At 35.6% G+C, this 17147-nt stretch overlaps 2 protein-coding genes across 2 annotated transcripts; one reads left to right on the top strand and one right to left on the bottom strand.

Moving 5' to 3' along the window:
• Positions 1-2153: 2153 nt before the first annotated feature.
• Positions 2154-3650, top strand: B0H65DRAFT_429605 (glycoside hydrolase superfamily; the record flags this gene model as incomplete). The annotated part of the gene is made up of 3 exons (XM_062824834.1): positions 2154-2553; positions 2664-2810; positions 2872-3650. 3 exons carry the CDS (start codon positions 2154-2156, stop codon positions 3648-3650), a joined length of 1326 nt encoding a protein of 441 aa, XP_062680025.1.
• Positions 3651-3886: 236 nt separating this feature from the next.
• On the bottom strand, positions 3887-5725 carry B0H65DRAFT_427743 (uncharacterized protein; the record flags this gene model as incomplete). Its single annotated transcript, XM_062824707.1, has 2 exons — positions 3887-5490; positions 5545-5725. The coding sequence occupies 2 exons, from the start codon at positions 5723-5725 to the stop codon at positions 3887-3889; spliced, it is 1785 nt and encodes a 594-aa protein (XP_062680024.1).
• Between the last annotated feature and the right edge of the window lie 11422 nt (positions 5726-17147).

Raw genomic sequence — 17147 nt, 5'->3', positions numbered from 1 at the left:
TGAGGGTTACCTATCATTCACACCATCTTCTTTTGATGAGGAATAGACGAAAAATAAAAGGAAAAGGCGGGCCAGCCAGTCGGACATTTATTGAAGTCAAAGGACTGAAATGGCAAGAGGGAGGTGCGCCACTGCTGACGAATGTGGTAGTCCGGTTGTTGAGTTGTTTTAAAGGCGGGATCTGGGTATCATGTTCACTCCCTCTATTCGGGACAGCACCAAGCTTCCAGCCAGCAAAGGGAGTCAAATTACGTATGCTCTCCGAAAGGCCACGAGGACTAGCTGTAAGTCTGAAAGCTTGAGAAGGTTGAGGGCTTGGTGTCACAAAGCTAACTGATCATTGAATGCTGTAGGAACGAAGATGGATTTAAGGAGGGGAAACGCTCACATGGCCTGGGTGCCCAAGATTCGGATGAGTAGCACAACCCAATTTGAAAGTCGACTGGAGTAAGAAAGGTCCTCGATTGGAATAAGATAGACAAGAAAGGTAACACAGCCAAGTTGTCACGACTACATTGCAGGTTTTTAGCTCGTCACAAGATGGCGACGGGCATTGGCATCGGCACTTCATAGTGGCATTGTCAGATTTCTTACAAGACAAAATGCAAGATCCTGCCGTCAGTTTCTAAGTCTCAAGACTCCTTTCCTTGGCCTTATTATTGAACCTTCCTGTCTCGGTCATCAACCAACGTCGAGTGCGTCTGTCAATGACGGCAGCGATGACTTGTCAACCAGACTGCTATATACAATACTATATCATGGAGACACAGCATCTACTCGTGATGCGTGATGACCACCGTAAACTTTGGTCCTGCACCTTATTTCTGACAGTTCTACTTGCTCTTGGGCTGGCTACATGGTGTGATTCGTTCTATATCTGGTGAAAACGTGGCCCAGACCGTTGGAATCTCGGAGAATTAAAGTCTGGGGAAACTCTGGGGAAGTGACAGGTCAATATCTGGGCAAGTCTTAGGATGATGAATCATGAAGCTTGGAGCCCAACGTCTGGGGACAGTCTGGGAGACATGGAATGACACCGCAGTAGTCCAGTGTTCCTAGTATGACTGAGGCTCTATTCGCACATTCCATCCAGTCACCTGTGTCTCTCTCGGTCCCAAGATCTTGGGACGCGTTGTGGAATGACACACAGGAGCTAAAATGCCTTCAAGTGCGTCATGGACTGTCTGCAAACGCGGTCAACTTCTCCGTCTCGGGAGTTCATCACCGGCACTACGCTCTTGCGCCGCCTACTTGCTTCGATTAGATCCAGACTCACGAGCTCCGATATCTCATATGACTTTTCCTTGACTAGTGGCAGAAGCACGCATAGGAGATTCTAAACACTTCTGAGCTGGACTTCAAGAACCGAGGACGAATCAACCAAGTTCCTGAACAGAAATCGTGGCGTCAGCCATCCGCTCACTACCACACCACCAGCATCACTACTCCGAACACCATCATCACGGGAACAGGAGGTTTTTGTGTCGCCGTCAGCTTTTGTTCCGAGCTTCTTCCGAGACTGGCTCCGAGCTGCCCCTCTCCTTTACTCCTTTCTAACCCCTCTCCCTCACTCTTCTGCTCGGTTCTTCCCGGCCAGTTCTTCCAAACTTTGAACCCATCGGACTTAAAACTGGGGAGGGGAAGGCTCAGTTAGGAAATATGTTCTGATGAGTGGTGTGACTTCGACTGAGGAGCGGAAACAGAGGGTATTGGTGGCCGCTTATGGTCACTGGACTTTCTGATAAGGTAGCACTCGCTTCCAAGTTCTCTCGATCGTCGCCTGTTCCTGATCAAGCCTTGGGAAGGAAGGAGAAGAAGGTGGGAGTATAAGATGAGTGCTAAACCTCGCTCGTTGTAAATTCTGGACCCCGACGTAAGAGGCGGCTCGCTCGAACGCCTTCCAGACCTTTCAAACCTTTTAGACCCCGCTGGGTCGCCAGAACCTTCACTCGCCGAGTGGTCACAGGTTACGACTGCAAACCGAGATAAATCCCATAGTAAACCCATTCACCACGCCAACCGGCGACAGATTAAACTTTGGAACCTTGAGTTCTTCGCCGACACCTATAAGGTTGTCGCGTCCTTCTCTGACCTTGCACCACAAATCTTCCGCCTCCCTACACACTACCATCTAACCACTCCAACAAATCAAGATGAAGCTCCCATCCACCATCCTTCCCGTTATCCAACCCTTTCTCTCCCTCCTTCTCTCCCTCCCATTCCCTCTCCTCCTTCTAACACTCGCCTCCCTTCCCCTGGCTTCCGCACAGCTCGACAAGTACGCCAAACTCGCCGGCCTCTCCTACTTCGGCACAGCCGTCGACAACCCTCGTCTCTCCAACGAGCAGTACATGTCTGTGCTTCAGGGGTCTGGCGAGTTTGGTTCGCTGACCCCCATCAATGCGCAGAAATGGAAGAATATTGAGGAGGTCCAAGGGGTATTCACTTGGACGGAAGCCGATGCTGTAGCAAATACGGCAAAAGCTGGAGTGGGAGGGACAAAGACACTGAGGTGTCATACCATGGTTTGGTATAAGGGGTTGCCTTCTTGGGGTAGGTTTCTTCCAATGACTCTGACTGAGAATTGTGGTGAGGTCTGGTGAGAGAGGAAGAAGGATGGGAAATGATTGAATGATCAAGGGCTGACAGAAAGCACCTCACAGTTGAGACGACGTATTCTCGCGCCGACATGGAAAAGATCCTCACCGCACACATCCAGAATCTGGCGTGGCACTTCAAGGGGCGGTGCTATGCTTGGGATGTGGTGAATGAAGCCATCGACGACAACGGAGTGTTCAGGCAAAGTCCAAGTATGTCTTCCTCCTTTTCCCTCACCACTTCACCTTTTCCCTAAAGCTAACACCCCCCGAGTGTACAAAGCAATGGGCCTGGACTTCATCACTTTCTCCTTCAACACCGCGGCCAAAGCCGACCCCAGCGCCAAGCTCTACTACAACGATTACGCGCTCGAATCCCCCTCCCTCTCTCCCGGCCCCAAAATCTCCATAACCCTCGCCATGCTCCGCACCGTCAAGGCCCAAGGCGGCACCATCCACGGCGTCGGCTTCCAATCCCACCTCAAAGTCGGCCTCGTCCCTTCCCGCGCCGAGATCGTCAGCACCATGCAGCAGTTCCTGGAGGCGGTGGATGAGGTGGCGATCACGGAGCTGGATATCCGACACAGCCCGCTGAAATTGCCGAGCACGAGGGCGATGTGGGACGCGCAGGCGCGAGACTATGGAGAGGTGGTGGGCGCTTGTTTGGAGGTTAATAAGGGGTATGGAGGCGGGAGGAAATGCGTGGGGGTGACGGTGTGGGATTTCACGGACAAGTATTCGTGGGTGCCGAGCGAGATTCCGACGGAGGGGGAGGCGTGCATGTGGGATAATAATTATGTGAAGAAGCCGGCATATTGGACGGTGTTGAATTTGTTCAAGGCGTATGCGGCGGGCGGGTCGAGGAGGCGGGCGGGGATGGATGGAGTGGATGGTGGGAATGGGACGCTATCGGAATGGGCCTCGGAGGCGGCAGCACACCGCGGGCCTGAGGCTCTTCCTGGGATTGGAAGGGAAGAAGGGACGAAGACGGTTGTAGCGACTACGCTTGCGACGGTGAGGAGAGTTAGGCCGACTGCTAGGCCAAAGGAGTGATGACGGCTGATGGATGACTCGACGAGGTGTGCCACGAAGGCCTGATGCCAATTTGGCTTTGTATATGATATTTGAAGTGTATCTGCTTCCATTCTTCCACATGTACGGTGGACAATAACTCGTTGAATACATGATACCTGGTTTTCCTTCGAACTGCAGCATGGTATAAAGATGAAACTCCTGAGCGCTATGCTGATGATCAATTTTGGGTACATGCCATCTCATGAGACGGCCACTTATTCACTCCCTCCTCTCTCCTCCTTCGCCCCATCATCCTTCGGCGCCTCCCCGCCAGCCGCAGCACCACCACCCAGCTGACTCTGCAACCCCTTCTTATCAACAACCATAGCCCTCTGCAACTCCCTTTCCTCCTCCCTTAACCTCGCCCTCTCGACCGCTAGCCTCTTTTCTTGTCTTCTCTTCTCCTCTTCCACCCTCTTCTCCCTCTCCTCCAACGCTTTCTCTCTCTTCTTCCTCTCCTCTCTAGCTTTCCTTAGCACCTCATCCTCCTCTTCTCCCGCAGCACTTTCGACCTCTGGCGGAGGGGCAAGACCCTGGATGTACCCCTCGATGAATTCGTCGCGCGTTTTAGCGTCGAGGGAGATGTATCTGATGTCTGCTAGGATCTGACTCGGGAGGCTGGCTACAGAGGAGCGGTTGTTGAGCTGCCGGAGCGGTACGCTCTCCAGCAACTTCTTCAAATCGCTCTTGAGTTGTGACTGCGGCAGTTTCAGCCTGTTGATATGTTCTCTGTACAACTTTTCTCTTTCCTTGTCGTTGAAGCTCCTATGATGCGCCGAATCCTTCATTACCTCCTCCTTCCGGTATTTTCTCTTGAACTCAGCCCAGTACAACTTCGGCGTCGCGTGTTCCTGTAGGAAAGCCAGGTACGGTATCCTAGGGTCCTTCTTCTCCTCCTTGGCCCTCGCTTCCTTTAAGGCTTGGATGGCCTCGCGCGACCACTCATCGTAGACTTCCCTGCGCTCGCGCATCGATGTGAGCACGGTGTACCGCGGGTCAGAGAAGACACCCGTCTTGTCGCCTTCGTCGATCAGCTTCTGGAAGGGAGAGTAGGGGTTTATGCGGAAGTCGGCAAGGAGGTCGCGGAAGAGAAGGCGGGCGTCGGTATCGGAGAGGGGTTCGACGTTTTCTTCTTGTGCGGCAAAATCGTATTCTTGGTCGATGTCCATGCCGTCGCCTTCCATCATGGCGAGCTGAGCGGCGAAGTCGTCTTCTGTGAATTCGATCGGCCCCTGGTTTTCGTCTTCGGTGCGCTGGCGCTTGGAGGGGTGCTCGGCGTCGTCGTGGTCTGCGCCTTCGTCGTCGGTTACTTCTACCTCTTCGTATTCCGAGCTGTCGTAGTCGTGTGTCTCCTCTTGACCCTGCTCCGCATCCTTCCCCTCCACCTTTTCCTCCTCCTTCTCATGGCTCTTGTACTTCGGGTCCTCTTCAAGCGGTGGCTCCCCCGCCGCCTTCCTCCTTATCCGCTCTTTATCCAACTCCACCACTGCTGGCAAGATCTTCTCCGGAATGCGCCAGTAACTCGCGTTCTTCACCGGGTTATAAGCAAATCTCCTCCCGTATTTCGTGTAAACGAGGAACCACGGCTCGCAGCCCGGGATGGCGATCTTGGCTTTCGGCTTGTCCACGGGCTGTGGTCGCGGCCTCTGCTGCTGCTGGTTGCCGCCTCTGCCTCCTGCTCCAAAACCCCCTCGCCCTCCTTGGTGTTGAGGTTGGAACTGTTGGGCATACTGCGCCATAAACGCATTGGCAACGCGTGGATCGGAGAGGTTTATCGCGGGAACGGATTGGTGTTGGAGGTAGCTCATCGAGGGGTTCACTGGCGCGGTGGCGAGAGGATGGGCGCCGGGGACTGGCGAAACGGACGGAGGACCGAACGGAGAAGCGGCGGCGGGAGGAGTAGGGGTCGGGGTAACGCCGGGGCGCTTGTAGGTTGACTCTTTGGTCGAGGCATTGTAGTAGTAGGTGTGCCCGGTGGGCGCTTTGTGTTCGGTCCAGCCTGGTGGAAGAGGAGGGAGAACACCGGGGGAGGGTTTGTATGTTGATTTTAGCATTGTGGTCGTAGCAAATGGTGCTGTGGGAGTTTATTGGGTGGCAGAAGAATAGTTGAGACAGGGAAGATGGAAAGATGGAAAGATGGAATTCGCAAGGCTAAACCGAATCACAAAGCTAAAGTTGTCAGAGTAGAGGGTGGATTTCTGGGATTCTAGCTAAACTCTATGTGGGTTAGCTGCCCAGGCCCCTAATATTACCTAATTTCTGGGCATATCTACGTTACCCCAACACCCCCCATACCTTCTAAGTGAATCAAATACACACACTCTTTAATTAATTAATTCTGAACTATCACATCTAACAATTAACAATCTGATTTGCGTATTTACAATCAACGCTATAATTATTGATTATAAGGAATATCCTTATGAAACTAATAATGTTAATTATATTTTTATTAAAAGAATCTACCAATAAGGCTATTATAGGTATCTTCAATACCCCTTCCGATTAGCCTAATTAGTATAAAGCTTTTAAGAAATTCGCTAATAATAATTAGGACTTTAAAAATTTGCTACTTAAAGGAAGATTTATAATTTAAAGAGTTCTACCCCTAAAGCTGGAAGACTTCTTCCTTACTAAGTAAATAAAAGATTGCTTTCTAATAATAAAGAAGGAGTTCGTTAAATTTAATAGAGGAATACGAGTTAACAAGGTTATAATTATAATTATAATAATTATTACTATTACTATGGTTACTAATACGAACGGTATTGTTATTAAAGTTATTACGGCTATTTAACTTTAAGAAGAAGCTGCCGCCGGCGTTAATAAAGACGATAAAGAAGGAAGTTTGGGAGAAGAAGACGAGGAAGAGGAAAATAATAAATATTATACCGAATAGGATATTAGGGAAGATATAATTATTAACCCTTCTACCGACCTAATAATTATTAGGAAAGTAATATATAATTAAATTAATAATATAGAGAATATTCGCTATAAATATTAGAAAGATTTCGATAATATTAATACCCGAATTTATAATTAGATAAGTATTTACGTTGCGTCCTACTATACTAATACTTCTTTTAAGTAGGATAAATCTACTTACAACTAATTTAAAGAAATTAAGAATTAAATTAATTATTACTTTATTAATTAAATTGCTAAGGTTCGTCGAAATTATTAAACCTTTATTAAAGAGACTTTAAAAAAATAACCTAAGGATTTTAAAAAGTAATTATCTAATTAGGAGATCCTTATTATTAACAATAAGCGATTTAGAATTAATAAAGTAATTTCCCCTACTTTATAGTTTATTAACTTTATTAATATAATTTGTAAATATAAGTCTATTTAGGTTAATAATTCCTAGAAATTCAATAACGAATTCGAAGAGATATTTTTAAAATATAAGGATATATTTATTAATTTTAAAACGGTTAATATACCAAAATGTACTATACTATTAATTAATTTTAAAAAGGTTATAGTTCGTACCGTTTAGAGTATTAGCTGCTTTATTCGCAAAAATTCGTATTTAATAAAAAGGATATTCCTAATTCTATTTATAAAAAGAAGCGGAAAGTAAATATAAAGAAAAAACGCAACGCGGATAAAAGCACAAAAAATTCTTTATAATTAAAAAAAAGAGGAGGTACTACACCGCTTTATAGAATTTGGGAACGAAGCCTTTACTTAATAACGTGCTATTAGTATTTAATATTTAAAATTAAGGATAATCTTAAATAGAAGTTGAACGGCTTTATTTAAAAGTTTATTAATAAGAATTTTGAAAAATATCCTAAAATTAAAAAAGAAGTTAAGAAAGTTAAAAATTAAATACGGGACCGCTTTATTACTTTTATATAGATTATCACGTTACGATAATAAAGGAGATAAAAATTAATATTTATAATTTAGTATTTTTCGTTAAATAAAGTACCTTTAATACGAGTAATAATAAAGGGGATATTGATCTACTTACGAATTTTATAATCTTTAATTTTAGGGCTTTTATTTATATTTTTAACGAAATTAATTATTTTTTATTATTTCGAGTAACGTCCTTAAAGGATTACATTTAGGTTAAAGATTTTTAAATACTTATTAAGGGTTGTAAGATTATAGATATAGAAATATAAGGAGAGAAAGGAATTCTAAGATTGCAGTTAAAAGAAGTAATTTTTTATTTTAACTTTATTATAAATTTTATATTATTACGCTTATTTTGAAAGTAAAGACTTTATTAGGACTATAAACCCTTTAATAATTACCTCCGTTAATTAAACCGCTTATTTGTTTATTTCTTTTAAAAAATGTATTATTAAACAATCTTTGAATATTTGCTCCTTTCCTTTAATTGCGCCACTTTCTTTACTTATTAAAATCGCTTTAATTCTTTTATTAGCTATCGCGCATATAAAATACCTACGAAATTCTAATATAAGCAATTTAATTATTATAGTCCTTAAGTCTTCAAATATTTATATAATATTAAAGGTATTAGATTTAGAAGCCCCGCTATCTATTAATACAATGGGTATAGTATTTTAAAAATTAAATAATAAGTTAAATAGAAATTACACGACCGAAGGTTTAGCCCAGGGGAACGTTTCACTATTAATTTCTTCGATTATAAAGAAGGGAGAAGAGGTTTTAAATACGTTGTATCTATTATTTATTAGTAGATTAAATTTATTTAGGACGTTTATATAATAAATAAATAAACTAAATTTATTATTAAAAGGCTCTTTTCGGTTATCAATACAATTAACTACTAATATAACAATAAAATTAAATATATTAAATATAATAACGAATTTAATAATTAATACGTTAAAAATAAATTAATTATAGGTTTTATTATTTTCAAACCTTTAATACTTAATATTTAAATTTAAAACGGCGGTACTAAGTATTTAAGGGGTATAATTAAAGAAAAGGTACGTATAATAACTATTACGGAGCGAGAGGGCACTGTTGAGAGTAGGGTAAGATATGCGTTGTTGTACGAAGGAGAGAAAGGGAAGTGTGCGTAGAGGACTGGCTATATGGGCGAGAGCCTAGTAGGCTAGTTCGTACGCGCGTACGTGAGGCTGCGCGTAATTAGAATATATAACTAGTGCGTAAGTATATAGCTATAGACTATAGCACTAGCTCTAATATAGTATATATATAGTCAATACAATACAACCACATTATAGGCTAGCCCTATAATACTATCCTCCCTCAAAAGAAGCTCGTAGAACTAAAAAAATCTATATATACGTATAATAATAGATTTATCCCCTCAAATCCAATATTCTATTATAATCTACAAATTACGTTAGGGGTAACTTTCTTAACTATATATCTATTAACCGTTATATAATCTTTCCAAATACTAGATACAATTTATCTTCTATATCCTTACTAACCATTATATTCGTTTTAATTATTATAATTATATTTGGAAGTGGCCTCGTTATATTGATAACCGAAGCAATCTCCTATTGGAAGCGAACGGAACGGCGCTACGGAGGTTCCGGGGTTATAGAATTATTGGCGGGAATTAAAAAATCGGCGGTAGGACTTAGAGAGTCGGTAGCGAGGTAATATAGGAGGTTTTAGACTTCTAACGGTATAAGCAATATTTATAATTAATAATATTATTAACGGGCTCCTAAGTAGGGTCATTAATCTTCTATTGAACGTAATAATACTAATATAAATTACCGCCCAATTAAACGTAGTCAATAAATTTCTCGAAAGCCTATTCTTCGTATTCCTCTTAATTATCCATTCGAATTATAACCCGACTATTATTTACCCTAACGTTTAAAGACATATTTTATCGGGTAACTCTTTACTAAATTATAATTATATTATAAAGATATAGAAGATTAGCGAATATTTTATATCAATCAGTAGAGTAAAATAAATAATATAAAACTTTATTCGAATAATTTTAAATAGCCCTTCTTAATAGGTAAGAATTTCGTATAGGGGCAGCTGTTAACGAGGTTAATTATATTTGAAAGGACTATATCGCTAATATAGTATTTAAACGAATTGATACGTTTTTTATTAATATTATCCTTACATTATTCTTATATATACTAAAATTATTAAATTATAAAGTCTTAAATCTTTTAAAAGTAATTTATAAATTTATTAGCTTTATAGTACTTTTGAAGTTGAACTAGTAATAAATCCGGCGGTAATAGGGTACGAAGTTCGGTATTTATACGAGGGTAATAATTATAATTCGCGAAGGGGGAAATATTTGTAATTGAAAATACGGCGTTATTATTTATGAATTTGGCGAGGGGTAATTACTTTACTTAATCCGTTTACGCTTAATTAATATATAAGTGAAGAAATTATTCTATTTCTACGTTAATACATTCGGTTTAAGTATTAGTTTATAAGTAGAAGGCGGAAATTAACTTACGGATAATAAATAGCCTTCTATAGAAGGAAAATTAGAAACGTAATACGAATTAAGCACCCCGGTTGGATAAAATATTATTTAAAAGATTATAAATCGAATAAATATAATCGATAAAGTAGTCGGCTAACTTTTCGGTTTCTAAATTTATTATTAGGATATAATAGTATATTTTAGTAAGGTAGTCGACGACGACGGCGATATATTTAAATATTTAGCCGAAGTAGGTACTTTCTAATAACGGAGTAATATAATGGATTAAAAGCGTAATCTATAGGATAAATAGGACGGCTACCAATTTTAAATAATTAATTAAACTCTACTTTAAGGATTTTATTTTTATACATAGGAAATAATTTTTATAAAAAAATTATATATTATTATATATTCCCTCCTAGGAAAAGTTGCGTTATAAAAGCTTATATATAGCATTATAACTAAAATAGCCCGCGCCGGGGGAATTATATTAATAGTTAATCAATTAAAATTATAAATTCTTATTATAAGGGTTAATAATAATTTTATTTCGCTATTTAACAATACTATTAATAATATAATATTCCGCGAAGGCCCTATAGAAAACCTTTTTAATATTGGGTGGTTATTACTTTCTAAATTCGTTTATTAAATATAATACTAATTCCTATAAAAAGACCGAAGTTTTATAATTCGTACGGATAAAATTATTAAATAATTTCGTACTAAAAAAATTTTAACCTAGCAAATATAGTGAAAAGTTAGTAACGGAGTCCTCAGATCCGAAGTAACTATCCTCGAACTATAAGGGATCTAATAAGGGTCTCTTACGGGTAATTAGGAGGTCGTCCTCTTTATTAACCGGGCGGTCGTTAGGCTTCCGGCTTAAAATATTTGGGCGGAGATTCTTCAAACTTAAAGTATATTTAATAAAGAAATTAAAGCGTAATAAGAATTAAAGTTAACATATATACTACTAAGCAAATTATTTATTAGTTATAAATATTTATAAGTTCTTATAGTCTGTTAAAATATTGAATAGTTACTATATTCCTTCGAATTTTAACCTTTACTCCTCTAGTACTTTAATAATAGCGAATAATTCTTTACTATAAACGTTATAATTATATTTCTATAAAGTATATTTAATTAAGAAGTAAGCGACCGGATAGAGAATATTATCGTTATTATATTAAAAGAGGATATTACCTATAGTTTAATTAGAAGTATTTATTTCGATTACGGTTTTTTTAATGTAATTATAGATTTTTAAAATAGGGCCTTTTATAAAGCTTTTTTTAAAGAATTCGAAAACTTTTTAATATATTTTAATTTAAACCTATCCTACGTCTTTCTTTATAAATTTATAAAGTAGGGTCGCTATAATTGAAGAAACTTTTATAAATTATCGGTAAAAGTTCATAAAGTTTAGGAAGGATTGTAGGGACTTTTTAAATTCGGGAGCCTACTATTTGATAATTACTTTAACCTTTTTTAAATCTATTTTAATATTTCCGGGGGTAATAATTAAGCCTAAATACTTCGTACGTATTATATAAAATTTATATTTATTAATATTAATATTGAGGCTTACCTTAGCTAATTTATTAAAAACGTTATTAATATACTATTTATAATCCTATACATTATTCGAATAAATGAGGATATTTTCGAAATAAGTGGTTATATAAATATTAAGAATATTATAGAAAATATTATTAATATAATTTTAGAAAGCCCCGGGGGCGCTTTATAAATCAAAAGGAATAATTAAGGATTCGAATAGGCCAAATTATATTATAAATACAGTAAACTATTTATAGCTTTATTTAATTCTAATACAATTAAAAGTAGTAATAATATTAAATTTAGTAAAAATTCTAGTACGGTAAATTACGTCGAGAATCTCTTTAATTAGCAGTAACGGGTAATGTAATTTGAAAGTAATATTATTAATACTTCTATAATTAATGTAAATACGGACTCTACTCTACCTCTTAATTTTTTAACGAATAGAATTAGCGTTAAAATTTCGGATTTGGAGGGTTTAATAAATTCCTTTTTAAAGTTATTATTAATCTACTTTTTAATAATATTAAACTTATTAGGGTTAAAAGCGCGGCCGTAAGAGGCGGGCGGCATAATTCCCGGGCGGAATTCGAATTTGAAATTATAAGGTCGAATAGGGGGGAGGATTTTAATACCTTTTTATTTAAATATATTAATATAGTATTAGTATTGTTTAGGGAATTTGGTTTGGATTTAAGCGTTAGTTTTAAGAGGTTTTATCTACTTTCTTATAGAATTTAATAACGTTTTTAAAAGTGATTTTATTAATAGAAATACTATTGGTAGCGAAATATTTATTAATAATCATTTTATAGGCTAGGAAATCCTTTTCTTTACTAGTTAATTATATAGGATTAATTATTTTTATTACGCGTAGGGTTTCTACGTCCCCTTTACTAATTAAATTATTAATTTACTAATGAAAATTACTATTAAAGAACTACTTACACTATTAGCTTCGGCCTAATAAAACCTCTTTATTATATCCTCTATTAAATTATTATTTATATTCTTAGGATTTAAGACGGTTTTTTCTTCCTCCACTCTTTTATCATCCTTAATTATCTTTTTAATATTTTCCTCTATATTAGCCTTAGTTGTACGAATAATATAGAATTTATATATTTCGATTAATTAATTAAAATTTATTATAGAGAGTTCTTTAGTATTATTAGGGTTAATAGGACCGTTAAAAATACTATAGAAGCGGATTAGGACGTAATAATTAATAAAATTAGTATAAATTCCTTTAACGATACAATAGGGCGCCGGGCGGGAGATTCGGGGTCCTTCCGCTGGGAGTGCTACTAAAATAAATATTTAATCGGGGTTTCTAATAGTTTTGCTAATTGGTATAATATTTAAGTAATTAATAATCCTGTATTTAAAGCGATTAAACCTTTAGTAAACGGCTCTTTTAATAATTGTAGTAATAGATAGCCGTTTAATAGTTTCGGATTCTATTTATTAAAAGGTCGGCTCCCTTTTATTAAAGATTTTTTCGAAGGAGGGTTTTTTATAAATAGGACGCGTACTGGCCGTGTTAATTAGGGGTGCCGCTGAGAGAATATGTTATTTAAATAACGGAGTATAATAGAAATAAATTAGAATTTCGCGAGGGAAGTAATTCCGTTATTTATAGGCGGGGCTAAAGCGGAGAGAGTCGTTGGGCTAATCGATATTAAGAATATAATATTTTAATTAAAGGTCATTTAAAATAATAGGGTTATCTTTTATTAGGTTATAAATAAATAGGTCGAAAATTTTATAGTAGACGTTTACTTATATTGTTAATTTAAAGAAGTAGGTAATATCACCTTTAATATAGCCGTTAGCTAGATAAAGGAGTTTAGGGGTCGCTAGTTTAAAATAAGGGAATTAATAATAATAAATAAAATAACAGTTAATAAAATTGAGAAGAGTATAACTATTATTAATAAGGGTAGAATAATATAATTTATACGGTCTATAGGATAAATAAATAGAAAGATTTAATAAATTAGGGTATTTATAATAATTATTTATTAAAGATTTATTTAGTTTTATAATATTTAGTTATATAAGGACGGGCCCTTGTTTTTTTCCTTATTTTACGGACTAGTACTTTTAAATACAATTTAATTAGGAGGTTATATATTTTCCTAGCTATAAATAGAATTATTTTCGTTGCTTATAATAAGGTTAACGAAATTAGATTAATAAATAGGGACCGGGTAGTAGTAACCGCCGGGGCCGGGATTAGGGGTATTAGGAATTAGAACGTTTATAGGGGGGGCAGCGCCTATAGCGTCAGTTTAATAGCCGCTACTATTATAGGAACGTTACTAATTGTAATTATATTAACTTTAAGTAGGCTATTAGCCGCTAATACCACTATTACTAGTATTATTATTATTACTACTATTTTTATTTTATTTTTATTTTTATTATAATTAGAAGGCTTAATTTTCCTTTTAAAGTTAATACAAAAGCAGTATTCGGCCGAAAAATAACCTTTTTTACTATAGCGGGTATATATTCTATTTTTTATACGGAATTTAAAAATTTTATTATTAATTATATGAAAAAGTTAGACGTTAGAAGCGGATATAATATTAAAATCTATAGTAATACCGCCCTAATTAGTATTAGGTTTAGGAGCGGAGGTATTAGTACTAGTAGTAGTACTAGTTTTGTAGAAGGGGTTAACATTCTTTTTACGCTAATTTTTATTCTTTAAATTCTTAATTAAATTATGGGCTTCAGTAAGTTACTCCTTATATTCATTATTAGTAAGCTAATTATTCTAGTAAATAAAGGTAATACGGATACGTTTATTAATTTTTAACGAAAGTAATAAATTTTTATATTATTATTAAAATTATAATAATCGATAAAGAGGGTAAATTTCTCTTCAAAATCCTATTATTTTATTCTTTTAATTATTTTTAACTCTTTTAATTTACAACGGGAATATATAATAATATTAATATTATTATATCTTTTATTACGTTCGTTAATTAATTCGAAGGCCGTATTTTATTTAGCGGGTTCGCTGGTAAGAATTTTAATAAATTTAATTTTAATAATTATAAAGGGAGGGCTTTCGATAGCGCGGGCAATTAACGAGAACTTTATATATTTATTAACAAAACTCCTTAATTTAAAAATTTAAAAAATTTAATATAGAAATATTAAGTATGGTATTTAATAGTATATTCGATAGAAGTACCTTTATTATTAAAAAATAGAAAATATAATAATATATAATACCGACCTATAATTACTATTATTAATAGAAATTATTATTTCGTTTTCGTCGTTACTAGGATTTTTATCAGAGGGTAGAATAATAAATTCGGGGGCGGGCTTAGCCTTAGAAGTGGCAATAAAGTATTAACGAAAATTATTAATATATTTTAAATACTTATTACGTTATGTCTTATATACTTTCTTAAAATTGGCGCGAAAGTCAGCGAATCTTTACTTTAATACAATAATATTATTATTAAAAGACTTAATAATACCGGAATAAATATTATAAATAGTTTTAAATTCGTTAGCGTAATTATTACGGAGGTTATTAATAATTTTATTATAATTTTTAATTACTTTTAATACGTAGAGGAGGGTTTGAATTTAAATTATAGTAGTATTACTTTTATAACGTTTAATATTATATTAGGCGGTAATAAATTTAGCTTTATAAGCCTCAAATTCGTTCTATACTTCTTAGGCCTAAATATAGGCAACGATAATATTATTATAGAGAAGGCAGTTAAAAGCCTTAAAATTTGTTTCAAAAACGGAGAATTGAGTAAAACTAAACGCGTATTCGGTAGCGATATCGATTTAAACCGTTTAATTATTAAGGCATTCGAAGGCTTAGGCAATATTAGAATAATATTTCTAATTAACTAAGTTTAAAATAGCGAGGGCGCCAATTATAATAATGATAAAAAAATTATCGGTTATTAGAGGAGCGCGCAAAACGATATCGGTAAATATTAATTATTAAATTAATACGCTAGGTAAATAAAAAGTGGAAAGAAAAGAGAGTATAAATTATTTAATAGCAATATTCAGCTTAATAATTTACTTAATTCGAGGCTATGATTACAACGCGGAGTCTTAATCGCGTAGAGAAAAGTTTTAATTAATTTCGAATTAATAATACTAAATTAGCGACGCCATAACGATTAAGATTTGATTATCATCGCTCTTCCCTTAAATAAACGTACGTAGTATAATGATAAAACATAATAAATTATTACAAGGCAAAAGGGTACTATTAGGGGTAAAGTAAAATATACGTTATTATACGAAGGAAAGAAAGGGAAATATACGTAGAAGATTAACTATATAGGCGAGAGCCTAGTAGGCTCGTTTGTACGCGCGTACGTGAGGCTATACGTAATTAGAATATGTAATTAGTACGTAATTATATAGCTCTAGGCTATAGTACCAGCTCTAGTATAGTACATATATAGTTAGTGCAGTGCAACTACATTATAGGCTAGCTCTATAATAGAATTATTCTATTTCTATATTAATCCTTTCGGTTTAAGCGTTAGTTTGGGGGTAGAAAGCGGACGTTAATTTATAAATAATTAATAATTTTTTATAGAGGGTAAATTAGAAGCGTAATACGAATTAGGTGCCTTTATCGGATAAAATACTATTTAATAGACTATAAATCGAATAAATATAATCGATAAAACGGTCTGCGAACTCCTCTACTTTTAAAATTATAGTTAGGATATAGTTTTATATTTTAATTAAGCGGTCGACGGTAATAATGATATATTTAAAGGTTTAGTTAAAATAAATTCTTCCTAATAGCGGAGTAATATAATTAATTATAATATCCTTTTGTAATAATAAAAATACGGCTACGGATTTAAAATAGCTAACGGAGCCTCGCTTTACTAATTTAGTTTTCGTATACTGGAAATAGCTTTTATGAAAGATCTTTATATCGTTATATATACTTTTCTAATAGAATTCTTATTATAAAAATTCGTAAATAGCATTATAATTAGGGTAGCCGGTACTTAAGGAATTATATTAATAATTAATTAATTAAAATTGAAATTCTGTATTATAAAGGTTAATAATAATTCCATTCCCCTATTTCGTAATACTATTAATGATATAATATTCTAAGGAAGCGTAATAAAAAAGTTTCCCGATAATTAATAGCTATTAACGCTTTATTTCGTTCCTTAAGTAAAAAACTAATTTTTATAAGAAGATAGAGGTTTCGTAATTTGCTTAGATTAAGTCGTTAATCGATTTATTATTAATATTGTTTATACCTAATAAATATAGAGAGAAGTTGGCAGCGGAGTCTTCCTTAGAGAAATAATTGTATTTAAATTATAAGGGGTCTAATAGGGCCCGCTTATATACTATAAACCTATTGTTTTCTATATTGTTAGGGTAATCGTTCCATATGCAACTCAATACGTTTAGGCAGAAGTTTTTAAAGCCTAATATATATTTAATTAAAAAGTTAAAAC

This window comes from Neurospora tetraspora (assembly GCF_033439725.1).
Source record: "Neurospora tetraspora strain CBS 560.94 chromosome Unknown B0H65scaffold_5, whole genome shotgun sequence".
NCBI lineage: Eukaryota > Fungi > Ascomycota > Sordariomycetes > Sordariales > Sordariaceae > Neurospora > Neurospora tetraspora.
Note: the sequence above shows the minus strand (reverse complement) of the source record. Positions and strands in the feature narration are given on the sequence as shown.